General features: G+C 38.0%; 1 protein-coding gene and 1 long non-coding RNA gene across 2 annotated transcripts in view; one reads left to right on the forward strand and one right to left on the reverse strand.

Annotated features, from left to right (window-relative positions):
* PTER (phosphotriesterase related) overlaps positions 1-14,454 on the reverse strand; it is a 57,095-nt gene that overhangs the window by 11,106 nt on the left and 31,535 nt on the right. Inside the window, exon 3 of the mRNA XM_008511004.2 lies at positions 13,819-14,084. Within this exon, the coding sequence (XP_008509226.2) occupies positions 13,819-14,084 (266 nt within the window). The remainder of the gene's footprint in view (positions 1-13,818; positions 14,085-14,454) is intronic.
* The window catches only part of LOC139080467 (uncharacterized), a 45,923-nt gene continuing 39,555 nt past the window's right edge, over positions 8,087-14,454 (forward strand). Inside the window, exon 1 of the long non-coding RNA XR_011534997.1 lies at positions 8,087-8,248. This is a non-coding gene — a long non-coding RNA (uncharacterized lncRNA). The remainder of the gene's footprint in view (positions 8,249-14,454) is intronic.

Below are 14,454 nucleotides of genomic sequence, written 5' to 3' on the forward strand. Positions count from 1 at the left end.
TATTTTGGACATTAGGAAAATGTAGTTAAAAAAGAAGGTAGACAAATTTGCTGTCATTAAAAAGCCAGGAGATAGATAGATAGATAAATTATTATTTTTACTGACATTTAGTGATATGACACTCTCTGGATAACTGAACGTTAGTGTGAAGGAATGAAGAAATGAATTCACTTAAATGCTCCTTACTAAAGTGCAAAATCCATGGAGAAAAAGTAGTGTCAATAATCACGCATATTTTTCAAAGGGAAGTCCTGAAAAAAATAGAATTTGGTATTAGATGTTAAAAAGGTGTAGGATGGGAGAATTAGGTGAAGCAAGAAAATAAACACTTAATAATTACCAAGTATTTAAAACAGCCCTATCTCATTTAATCCTTACAAAAACTATATGACAAAGGTATGATCATCCCCATTTTATAGATGAGGAAATTAAGTCTCAGAGAAGTTGGGTAACTCAACTTTCAAAATGAGGAGTTGTGAACAAACCCAGATTGCATTTGTCTTCAGACGCCATGTCCTTTGGCTATACTGCCCCTTCTGTGGTGAGAGCACCCACCCACCACAGCAGCTCCACTCCTTCTCACCAACACTTACCCATGGAGAAATACGCCCCATCACAGAGACATCTCTGGGCACCCTGCACCATGAATGTCTAACAAGGTGACTTAACTATATTAAACTGACATTCAGTTGGATGACTTCCAGAGACTTGCAAGGTGCTACTGTTGTGGCATTTATGCAAGTGACTTTTTTTCCCTTGGAGAAAGGATTGACCCCAAATGTCAGAATGGTACCATGGGAAAATGTACTCTGCTTGACGTCTCTCAGATGAGGATTAAACAGAGGTCCTGCCCCTCCCAGTCATCAATGATCTCATAGCACTTCTCATAAGAGTGGAGGTGTCAACCTCAGCCAGTTCTGGTCATTCCATATTCTATATCCATGAATAATTATATTCTTTCTTATTCCAATCTTCCCCAGCATTTAAGGTAAGTATTTTTCACCTCTTGCCCGAAACAGTCACTGAGGTGGTTGTCAGACGTAGAAGAGCTACTGCATTTCACCTTCTTCAAGCTGGATGAAGTGATTGCTGTGTCATTTGTAAAAATATCTTGGGATTTCCCAGGAGGAAGATGAGATCTTTATATCAAGTATTTGTTCTTGTCATTCATATCAATTCATTTCTTCTGTTGCATGTTTTACACTTTTGCTCTTCAACTGATAAACAAATTCTCTCTATATAAGGAAGAGGCATAAATTTTTGGCAAACATATTGCCATCAGCTAAGAAAATGGTATCTCAAGCGATTTGGCTCTCTTCATTTTCAGAATACAGTTATCACTTACTAGTGTTTTAAGACTGGTGCTAAAATGCAAGATAGTTGATTCCGTTTTTCAAACCTCTTTAAATTCTAGATCCTATCTAGGTGCTGAGGGGTTTAGTTTAATGTCAAAATGCACTCTGACTGGGAGCAGAGAAGCCTGTGTGAAGTGATAATTTAGACAAGGGTCTATTTAGGTAGAAAGAACAAAGGAGCAGAGGAAAGGATATGATTCGCGGGGGTGATCAAGATGATAACAATACCTAAATTTGTCTTGGGCTTTACAGTTGCAAAGAACTATCAAATACATTATTTCATTTCATTCATTCAAGCACACCTTCATGAATTACTTCAGGAAACGTCTACTGTCTTGTACTATCACCTACCTCGTGCTAGCCTCTGTGCTGGGGATACAGATAAGAATATGAAATTTAAGGGGGCTGGCCCCGTGGCCGAGTGGTTAAGTTCGCGCGCTCCGCTGCAGGCGGCCCAGTGTTTCGTTAGTTCGAATCCTGGGCGCGGACATGGCACTGCTCATCAGACCACGCTGAGGCAGCGTCCCACATGCCACAACTAGAAGAACCCACAACGAAGAATACACAACTATGTACCGGGGGGCTTTGGGGAGAAAAAGGAAAAAATAAAATCTTTAAAAAAAAAAAAAAAGAATATGAAATTTAAGCTGTTGTCTCAAGGAACTTAAAGTGTAGGGAAGGAATAGATATTTAAACTAATAATTACAATTACATGTGTTGAGAACTTGTTATAGTACAAACAAATACAAAGCATTATGAAAGAAGCGACTCCTTTGAGTTGAGTCTTGAAGAATACTGTTGAGATAAAGGTTGGTGGGGTTCAGGTGTTGGGTGAGGGATGGATGATCCAGAAGAATACCTGTTGAGAGGCAAAAAAAAAGAGCTGTTGTTCTGGAAGATAAGCCTGTAATTTATCAGAGTATGATAAAGTGCATGAGAGGAGAGGCATCCATCCATCCATCCAATAAGAAATTGTTGCTCATCTACTTACTATGAGGTATGAACTGGGAAAATAACAACAAATAACACAGAGTCCCATCCTTCAAGAAGTTCAGTGTCTATGGAAAAGAGACATGGAAACAAATAATTGCTTTACAGACCTTACTAGGTGTAATACGAAAAGTACTACTAGGAACTGCATTGGCACAAAGGAGATATCAGTACTGCTTGGCTTGTTCAGGAAAAGCTCCATAAAGAGGAAAACCTTTGATGAGCTGCATGTTGCAGAAAGACTGCCAAGTAGATAAGGGGGAATAGGGTATTTGCAGCAGAGGGACTAGCCTGTGTGAGCAGCATGTAAGAACAGTCAGCACAGGGCACTCAAGGTCACGGTCAGTGTGGCTTTGGCCCAGATTCTGTGTGTGCACTAGAGGCTGAGGGGAGATGAATTGGAGGGCTGGGTGGGGACCAGATGACCAAGATGTCTGGATCTTGTGCCAAAGGTGAAGGAGAGCCATTGAAGCATTGTAAATAGCGTAGAGGAATGTAATCAGATTTGCATTTAGAAAGATCAAAACCGTAGCAATGTGGAGGCTAGATTAGGGAGCAAGGCTAAGGGAGTGACTCCTGTTTGGAGACTATTACAATAGTTCAGGTGACAAATGAGGGCCTGAATTAAGTTAACAGCAGAGGAACGGATAGGAGTGGCTGTATTCAGAAACCTTAGTGAGGTGGACACGTCTTATCACGTGGGGGTGCAGCGGGAGGGAGGAACTTAGGCTAGCATCTGCATGAATAATGCTGTTGCTGACCAAACTAGGATGAGCAGCAGGAAGAGTAAGCGATGGGACTCTGTCCCCACAGTGACAGCAATGGAGGAGAATCAGGGCCTGTCTTAGGCAATCGATTAGATGTTGATGTCATTAAATGATACCCAGAACATGGGAGGAGCAGGTTCTGAAACTCACAATCAACTGGTGAAATAATTATGCCACATATTGACGTTACTGCATAAATGAAGAAACTAAAGCTTGGGTCTTATAAGTGATCAAGAACCCAGGTATTCTACTCCTAGGCTAGCGCACTTTTCATAATACCGTGCTGTGACTTTGTTGTGATTCATCAGCTGTTCCAATCTATGAATTCCTGGGCCTAGAGGGTAAGCACCATGCAGGCAGCTCTATTATGAGACCAGACTAGCTCAGGGCCTGAGATGTATAGAAACACAGAATACATCCAATGCTAAAACTTAGGAACTTGACCAAGTAATTTTTATAAATTGGAGTACAAATACAATAATAAGGAAATGCTTATATACAACTGATTTATTAAAAACAATGGTGAATTTCAATGGCTGATTATTATAAAAAGTGTTTACCACAAAAGTAATTCCAAAAAAACTCTTTGTCTCCCTCCCCAGGGAATTCCTCAATTTAAAATGAATGGATATTCGTACAGCTAGTGTCTTGTGGGGTTCTTTATTACTTTATGAGAGATTTTCAAGAATATTGTAACAGAATTACTAAACTCAGCTAGAACTATTCATATGATAACCTAAAATAAATCTTTAAATATTTATAATACAATGTTTAAAAGAAATTAATATATAAATTACTATAATCTGATAAATTTAATGTTAATATAATTTGAAAACACTATTCATGTATAGGAATCTATACTGCTAATGTCAGTTCCACCTTAACTATAAAATCTGAAAAATTCCTAATTGATGAATTTCAGTTAATTTATTTTTTAATGTTGAAAATAGAAACTGAATAGAATGATGGAAGTTTCTAATGTATGGCCTACCCACTGTCTATGATTAGAAAGTATAATTTATTACTTGAATTAAATATTTACCAAGAACTTTGGTTTCACACAAACGCAAAACCATCAATAAGAATGGTGCATTCACGTTAATATACTAGTTTATTCCCATATATGTAGATATTTTACAGGTTCATTTATCTTTTTTTATAGGATTCTTTTTGCGTCAAGGCATTACTTTTATGGAAGTCTTTTGAATATTAGAAAATAACTAGGAATGAAAAAAATAGAAAAATAATTCAGATTGCCATATATTTATTTTATTCTCCATATCTATATTTGAACAGCATCTTCCTCTCACATTATTCAGGTCTCTGAGTGCTTGGGTCCATACCAGATGTTTAATGACATCATAGGAAGGAATGATGTCACACTTTCAATATTATGACTTAAGTGTAGGCTTAAGCAAAAGGAACAGATGGCTGCAAGAGAGAAAAACCCTTGTTTAAATTAGACTTAAACCAGAAGTTGGCTCCCAATTGCGAAATGTAATTAAAACTTGATTTTTAAATACATTTCACAGTTTATACACCCTAGGAAGAGCTTTTTACCATATGAACTTTCCAGCTGCCACACAGCACAAAAGAGGGTGCGTTTTTCATGTAAGGCGATACACAGTTCAAGGAATGATGGTATTGAAGAGAGTGAAGATAAATCTCATAGACATGGCAATCCTATTTGTTAAAATGTCACATTTCATGGGAATGGTGTCAGAGTCATAAAAAATTGCTTTAGAAGAAAAAAATGCCTTGTGGAAGGTTTTGGTGGGTATAATGTACTGGAAAGACTACGTGGCCAGTGCCCTCCTTTGCCCTGACATTGAGCTGGTCTGACCAAATGTCTCATTAAAGAGTGCAATTTGGGATACTCAACAAATATCAATTACCAGCATAACTTAATTGCATTTTATTCAGCACTATTTATGTATATTGAGAAGGTTTGCTACATTTCAGTTTGTCAAATGTTTGTCTAGATTTTCTATATCTTTTAAAACAGGTCCTGCAATGAAAGGAAATTCATGATAAACAATAATAGGGGGGATATTTGCGTAATACTTTAAAGGTTAAAAATAATTTTTCTTAACCCCTTTTGACAGATAAGCAAAAGACTTGGAGTCTTAAGTGACTTGCTCAAGGTCATGCAACAAGGTCACACAGAACACAAATTAAGCAATGTGACCCCAGCACCACCTATTTCTCCATTGTCCCATGCAGACATAGGATATACATTGCCTGAATAAAAGAATAGTTGCCGCCAACGTCATCACACAATTTCAATCTGAAATGTATTCAAGGGTTGTGTTCTATGTCAGGGAGCACTCACTACGATCCAGTGTAGATTTTTCTGTAAGATTGAGCCACAGTCATACCCAAGTATATACAAATGTCCATGATAACTTGTTTAGAAGCATCTAATTTTTCTTATATTTTCCTATCGTCTGCCATAGTAATAATAGAAGAAATGTCATTGGACATTAGAAAATGGAAAAAGGGAAGTGTTATTAGTAAATATATATTTTTAAAAGTTTCCACTTGCTCATCACGCCCCTACTTTGTTGCCTGAACTAATTTCTTTAGTTCTGAGCCAATATAACTAAACAAGTTGTCTTTGTTATTCCTAACATGCACAATGTATATACTATACAATGCACACTCATTCTTCTCAGTGCATACTGTACATTATGCTCATAATGCATGCATATACATACTCCTAATAATAAAGTGTTAAGAAATACAGCATCATACGCACAGGATTCTAAATGTTATAAACCGTTTCATGTGCATAGCATTCCAATTGTTCTTTTTAAAAACTGCTACCATACTACTATTCAAATATATAAGGATGTTTTGCTAAATTTCAGTTTGCCAAACATCTCCCTGAAATTGTTTTTGAATGCTTTCACAATAATTCACTAGTATTCATAGGAATTAAAAGTGTACTATTCCAAGCATACCAGATAATTATTTTGTGTGGCTTTACAAAGACAACCTTAAGGTTAAAAGTCACCATGATAATAATTAAGTAATCGTTTTGAAGTGATTTAGACAATGGGTCTTGCTCCCTACTACATCCTAGTGTCTGGTATATGGTAATTAGGCACTCAATAAATATTTGTTGAATGAATAAATGAATGAATGAAATGATATTCCACTCACTCACTTCATCTAATTAAGAGCATGAAAAAATGTATCAAATTTATGTCCTTTAGAGAGTTTGGTGAGTTTTGGCAGGAATAATCAGGGGTAAAAAGTATAAAATGTGTTGTTAGCCCACCCCCTGTGCTCTCTCTTTTCTTCTTGTAGAAATGCTTGGGTCAAATTCCTCTAACTTCCCCAGGGAGCAATTTTCAAAGAGAGAGATGTGCCATTTTCCTGCACTTAATTATCATTGTTCCCCAATCAAACTCTAGGCTCTGGATTTCCATCAAAGCCCTTTGGTTTGTTAAATAGATAGCCAAGCAGAAGGGAGATTGAGGCATAGCACCTGTCTATTGCTTTCCCAGGGACTCAAAGTTTAATCCATAAAGAGTTAGTACCCAAATACCTTCCAGCCATATTATTCTACCCAACTTTCCGTGGTAATGAAATAATTGCGCTGTCATAAAAATACCTACAGCTACCCTATAGTACATTCCAGATACGACTTCCTTGGAGATGAATGGCAAAAAGACTACGCCTGGGGTGTCTTCAATCACATATACCCTGTATTCGACTAGGGGCAGAGGCAGTGCTGTGATTATATGCCACTTGGAAATGCGGATGGAATTATAATAGGTAGCAAAATTATAATAAATGATTAAAAGGCATAAAGCCTTTGTGGATTCAAAGCCCAAACAGGAATACTTAAGTGCTGATGTGATTTTCCAATAAATGTTGACTTTGGGTGGTTATAACTGTCAAGGGCAGCCCCCTACGATGTTCCATAGAGCTAAATTCACAACAGTCAACGGGCACTTCCACAGGCCTGTATTTCTTAAGGAGAACAGATGGTTAGGGGAGGGCCGAGACACAGAAGCAGATTTATCTTGTCAGGCTGTTATCTCCAGGTAAATGACCTTAAGCAGGTCACAAACGGTCACATGACAACCATGTGGTTCAGAGGTGTCCTAAGGTGATGGCCATTCATTAACTCTTCCCTCTCTCAAGGTCCCAACTGCTTCTTTTGGATAGACATATGGCAGTTTTGTTGTTTTTGTTGTTGTTTGTGTGTGCGTGTGTGTATTTTAAAATAAAATGCCTTATGCATGAATGCTGGTGATGATTTATATACCTTCAAGAATACTTACTTGCTTCAGTGTGATTGTGGACATCCCGGAATATTTTATTTTGTATTCTCAAATGCTAGAAATCCTGCCTTTAAGAGGATAAATGAACAATTTTACAGATAGTCGGGGCTGAGCGTCGGTCCTGCTGGAGAGCCCAGTGTTCTAAAAGGGACCACAGGGCAGAGCCAGCACCTCGAATTGCTACCTCACCATCCCAACCGCCTGTGGGTTCAGAACCTTCCTTCTCCTTCCCACCCACCGAGGCACAGTGGGAGAACGAAAATGATTTCTCTGGGGTTTTTTGTTTTTTTTTTTTGGAGGCCTTGTTTTCAGGATGCTCTTCTTTTTCTGTGTGTCATCTGCGCATTTTGTTGCATGAAATACGTGCCCTTTTGTGATTTGTCCCCATTAGAAAAGCTGAAGTCCTTGCCCTTTCAGTACAGATCAGATTGTGTGTGCAACCCAGCAGCCCTCAGAGGGCCTGTAAAAGGCTGACCTCATCAAACGTCAGCCTGGCAACTCTCTTGCTGTGAACAGTCAGATCAAAAAGCTAAAGTTGCCCGTATCTGCCTCCCTGATTATTTTTTTTCCTGTTACTTTATTTGGTTTGTTTTTCCAAATGCACTACTTTTTCTAAAGCCATTTTTTCCCAGTTGCCTCTCCACTGAAATGTTCAGACTTCTATGTATTTCTTTTTCAGGCACTGGAACCCTGAATCATCCCTAAAATAGGGACAGAATGGGTGGCTGCTCTAGAAATGGTCGCAGGATTTTCTAGGATGCTCTGAGTTTGTCTGATGCCAGGTCAACCTCTCCATTCCATTCTAGAGGGAGGCACTGAAATGGCAGCCAATGAAAATCAGGTAATGCAGCTTTATTGTTTAAAAGAAAATACATATACATATGTGTGTGCATAGATATATGTGTATATATATGTTGATTTTAGGAGCAAGGAATATACATATGTGTGTGTGTATATATATAGTTTGATTTTATGAGAAAGGATGTCCTACTGGGCTAGGAGTTAAAATTTATTTCACAATTTCCAACAAAAGCTTATTTTCTTTTCATGCCAAGCATAATTTTCTAATTTACCTACATGTCTAACTATAAACGATAGAGTTAGAAAGATTCTTCTCTAAGAATCATCGTGAGCCAGTTCAAGCAGTATGGCAGACGAAACATTCACAGAAAACCTTTCCAGCATAGTACATGTAAAATATTGAATAAAATGAAGGGGAAAAAAATCATATTTTTAAATGCTTGGTAAAGCTGCTGGGAAAGGAAAGGACTTACTCACGGGGGCAGAAACAATACGAGCGCAGAGAAAATGAGGAGTAGAAGGGGACCTAGAGACAGCATTTGCCTGGGGGCAGGGCCAGGAGGTTAATGTGCCAAGAGAGAGAGCTGGGGCCTGAATAGGGCAGAAGACAAAATGGAGACACAGCCTCCCCAGCACGTAAAGGGAGTACCCCTCCCACCCAAAGAGAACACTCAGTTGGATGGACTAGGTAAAAAGTTGGCCTGCAGAGGGAGTCTTTGCAGATTACATGTCTTTCTCAGCCTTGTCTTCTGGTGAAAGGGAGGCAGGTTGAGAAAAAAGTCTCCCCTGAGAATCCATAACCACAAGCCTACACTCACTGAGTTCAGGGACCAGAATTCACAGCACCTGTGTGGTTCGAACCCCTCAAGTGAAAAGTTTAGTTTAAAAAGTCACAAAAAGGGGGCTGGCCCCATGGCTGAGTGGTTAAGTTCGCGCACTCTGCTGCAGGAGGCCCAGTGTTTCGCTGGTTCGAGTCCTGGGCACGGACATGGCACTGCTCATCAAACCACGCTGAGGCAGCGTCCCACATGCCACAACTAGAAGGACCCACAACAAAGAATATACAACTATGTACCGGGGGGCTTTGGGGAGAAAAAGGAAAAAATAAAATCTTTAAAAAGTCACAAAAAGACAAATACTGTATCAGTCCACTTGTATGAGGTACCTAGAGTAGTCGAATTCATAGAGAGAGATGGTAGGATGGTGGTTGCCATGGACTAAGGAGAGGGAGAAGAAAGAGCTGTTGTTTAATGGGTACACAGCTTCAATTTTGCAAGATGAAAAGAGTTCTGGAGATTGGTTTCACCACAATGTGAATGTACTTACTACTGAATTGTATGCTTAAAAATAGTAAGATGGGTAAATTTTACGTTGTGTGTATTTTACCATGATTAAATATTTTTTAATTTTTAAAAATTTAATTTAAAGTAGCCCCAATTTCATAGTGCCCCCTAACTGCCCACAAGAAACAAACAAAACAAACAAACAAAAATCCAAGAATAAAACCCTGCAACCTATGACTCATAATCACTTCCAGGGAATCTAAGATCACAATAAATTTATTGTAATACAAGGAAATAACCTCACATGAACGAGAGCCAGAAGAACTGAGAAAATAAATTAATCAGAGAAAAAAAACAGAAGAAATTACATTTACTAGTTACAAGGTAAACATTGCATGTTTAATATTTTTTAAAGATTGAATTGAAAACATGTTGAAGGGAAAAGAAATTATCAAAATTAACCAAGCAGATTTGAAAAGTAACCAAGTAGAACTTCTAGAAAGAAATAAAACTATAGTTCTTAATATTATAAACCAAATTGATAGGCTAGGCAACAGATTGATTCTGCTGGAGAGAGAAGTAGTAAATAAGAAGATAGAATAGAAGAAATTATAGCTCCAAGATGCAAATGGATGGAAATATGAAGGAGATGTGAAGAGACATGGAGGACAGGTAATAAGATCCTCCATATATTAAATTGGAGCTTATGATGCAAATAATAAAGAAAATGTGGATGGAACAATATTTGAAGAGACAATGGCCAAAGTTTTCTAGAACCAATGAAAGATACAGCCTCATAACCAGGAATCCCAAGCATGCACAATAAGAAGAAATTCACACTGAGATAGTGAAAATACAGATAGCAGAGACAAACATGTTAAAAGTAGTCAGAAAAAAAGGCATATCATGGCAAAGGAAGTAGAATTAGTTTCAGCTGGCTTATCAACAGCAACAATGTATGTCAGTTGAAAAGAATATCTTTAAAGGGCTTAGAAAAAACACCTTTTAAATAGAACTACCTCTTCTCATTAATTACTATAAATTATCTATTCTATTAAATTATGTCTTATGAATGAAGGAATAAAGGCATTTTCAGAGATGTAAAATCTAAGCACTTATTACCAAAACAGACCTGTACTACAGGAACTTCAAATGATGTACTTAGAGAAATTCAGGGATAAAGATCTAAGATGCAATGGTGAGCAAAGAAAATAGCAAACAGAAACATTTAAAAAAATCAAGTGGACACAACATCCTGGACAAAACAGCATATAACTTAGATGTTGAGTGACTGAAGTTGACGAGTTCTGAGGTTCTTGTATTACTAGGAAGGATGGTAAAAATATTTATTATATGTAAAATTTGATATCATAAATGTACATGTTAAATTTTCTATTACAACCATTAATAGGATAGAAATAGTGTACATACCTTCCAAAGGAATAAAGGGGAAAAATAGAATATGGAGGTGAAAAAAAAATCAATAAAAGAAATCAAGAAAGGATAACAAAAACTAAGACAAAAAGAAAAAGTGGAACAAACATATCAGTAAACATAGTCAATGTAAATAAACTGAACTTTTCATATAAAAGAAGAGACTGTCTGATTGGGTAAAACCCAAAACCTGGTCACATCCTCCTTATATAAGACACATCTAAATTATAAAGACTAACACAAAAAGATTGGTATGGTTACATTAATATCAGATAAAACATCCTTTAAAACAAAAAGCACTACATGAATTACTAGAGATAAAGCAGTTCAGTATATGCTGATGTAAATCTCAATTCACCAGGAAGAGATAATAACTTGTGTGCATGTGATAATATAGCTTCAAGATATATAAAGAAAAAAATTGAAGTATGTACAACAGAAACTAAAAATCTACCATGATAGATTTTAACATATTCTCTTAGTAAACAATAGATCGAGCCGTCAAAAAATCAGTAGGAACGGGGTGGGCCCGGTGGCATAGTGGTTAAGTTCATGCTGTCTGCTTCAGGGGACTGGGGTTCACGGGTTCAGATCCCGGGCGCAGACCTGGCACCCCTCATCAAGCCATGCTGTGGCAGCATCCCACATAAAACAGAGGAAGATTGGCACAGATGTTAGCTCAGGGACAATCTTCCTCAAGCAAAAAGAGGAAGATTGGCAACAGATGTTAGCTCAGGGCCAATCTTCCTCACAAACAGACCCAAAAAAATCAGTAGGAATATAGAATACCTGAACAACATGATTAATAACTGTAGTTTAATGGACGTATATAGAGCATTTATATAATAACAGCTGGATACAGTGTTTTTAAGAACCTAAGAAATATTTATAAAATTTAAAAATATGTATTATCTATACTCGTTTGTATGTATGACATACTTCACACTGTTTAAAAAGTATTTAAAAATCATCCTTCTTGATTAAGGGTGTTATATGTATTCTCTATCCTACAAAGTAATATTATTAAATACATTATTTTAAATTCAAATGAAAATATCCAAGATCTCATGGCAAATGGTAGAGGCAAGATTTACAAGCAGGTGTTTCTGGGTCCAAAGATTCTATTCTTCATGCTATTATGCACCACCTCTATGAGCAGTATCTAGGGGCCCCCCTCTATTTTATCAGTACAACCAGAAGATTCTGTAAGACAGCCAAGTATTGATCTTGATACCCACCCAGTTGCCAGGAGAATTGCCTTTACTCTGATATTACTCAGTTTCTCCATTAATACTGGCTTGTCAATTTTGCCACAATTATAACTTGTTTAATTTTTTTTGCATAGGATTTTACAATATTTTTATTAAGTAGAAGCACTTTATCAATACCTTCTGTGGGATCATTAGTTTATTAAATAGTAGATCGTCAGGTATGATGATGAGGATTTATCAGTCTGTTAAGATGGCTTTATTCCAATATGCAAGATAGAAATAATTGTAAGGTATTATTAGACTCATTTGTACTGTGTTAATTCCTTGATCAATTCAATCTAAAGGCTAATGTCTAGCCTTTGCAACACTTAGGCTTCTTCATAAAATGACCTGCAGTCAACATCTGTATATTTAGTCAATTATTGTGCTGACCCCTCCCCATCTAATATAATGCGTAGGGGGTTGAGTGGTGGACCCCAAAATGATATGTCCACGTTCTATCCCCCTGAACCTCTGGAAGTGACCCTATTTGGGAGAAGGGCCTTATAGATGTAATTAAGTTAAGATCTTAAGATGAGATCATTCTGGATTATCTGAGTGGGGGTTAAATCTAATGACAAGTGTCCTTATAAGAAACAAAAGAGGAGAAGACAAAGACAGACAGGAGGCCATGTGAAGACAGTGGCAGAAACTGAAGTTATGCATCCACAAGCCAAGGAATGCCCAGAACAATGAGACAATGGAAGCAGCAAGGAAGAATTCTCCTCAAGAGTCTTTGGAGGAAAGGCACCTTGCCAACACCTTGATTTCAGACTTCTGGCCTCCAGAACTATGAGAAAATAAATTGTTATTGTTTTAAGGCTCCCGGTTTCTTTTCTTCTCTTTTCTTTTTGCTGAGGAAGATTAGCCCAGAGCTAGCATCCGTTGCCAATCCTCCTCATTTTTTGCTTGAGGAACATTAGCACTGACCTAACATCTGTGCCAATCTTCTGCCACTTATATGTGGGTCACTGCCACAGCATGGCTGATGAGTGGCGTAGGTCCATGCCTGGGATCTGAATCAGCGAATCCAGACCACCGAAGCAGAGCGCCCCGAACTTAACTGCTATGTCACAGGGCGGGCCCTTTTCCGGTTTCTTATAATTTGTTACGGTACTCATAGGAAACTAAGACATAATACCACCAAATAATATACCTATTACTATTATTTTTTATAACTGCATTTTCCAAAATTCAGATGACTCAAACCACCAGTCACAACAGCAAACCTGAACATTTATATTTGTGGTTTCCCCTTCCCTTTATATTTGCAGATAAATTTATTGCTCTAACTACTGGCAAATACTGAGCATGTGGAATTGGCAGCTACTGTGATGTCAGACCCTGAGACAAAGAAGTGAAGTAGACAGTGACACCTACTCTGAAGGGTTATGAAGGATTAAGTAAATTAAGAGAAATGACTCATACAAAACACCTGAGATACTATCTGACACAGAATAGAGACACAAAAATGGCAGCACTGACTTTTATTAATGTCTAATGTAAAACTTTATAAATACTACCTTCCAGGTAGCGAGTGGTTTTCTCCAGTTGACTGGTATGTCATTGACCTGGTGACTGTATTTATTTGATCATCCATAACCATTTGGTGGTTTGCACTGATTTGTAGTTAGTCTACTTACCTATCAAGGTGGGACATAACTGTCCTGGAGATGTCTGCACCTGCTTCTTGCAACACCTGGATAATCTGAAATGGTGCACTTGGATTCCTTCCAGGGTGAATGATAACAGGACAGCCAAGCTGAGCCTGAGCATGAGCTGTTGCCTGAAGAACCTTTCTTTCACTCTCGGTCAGAGGCCAGGAGCAACCAATTTCTCCGATAACGCCACACTTGATACTGGTTCCATCGGCCCCATGGAGAATTTCATTAATGAGGACACCAGAAAGCTAAGGAAGGGTGAGAATGAAAATATTTTATAGGGCCAGCCCCATGGCCGAGTGGTTAAGTTTGTGCGCTTTGCTTCTGCGGCCTGGGGTTCGCCAGTTCTGATCTTGGGTGTGGACCTACACACCGCTCATCAAGCCATGCTGTGGCAGCATCCCACATAGAAGAACTAGAATGTCCTACAACTAGGGTTTACAACTATATACTGGGGCTTTGGGGAGAAAAAACCCAAACAAACAAAAAAGAGGGAGGTTGGCAACAGATGTTAGCTCAGAGCCAATCTTCCTCAAAAAAAAGCCTTAAAAAAAAGACAATATTTTATAGACTGTGGAATTTATCAACCTAGAGTCACCACAGTGTGTGAATGAATTT

This window comes from Equus przewalskii, chromosome 30, assembly GCF_037783145.1.
Source record: "Equus przewalskii isolate Varuska chromosome 30, EquPr2, whole genome shotgun sequence".
Classification (NCBI taxonomy): domain Eukaryota; kingdom Metazoa; phylum Chordata; class Mammalia; order Perissodactyla; family Equidae; genus Equus; species Equus przewalskii.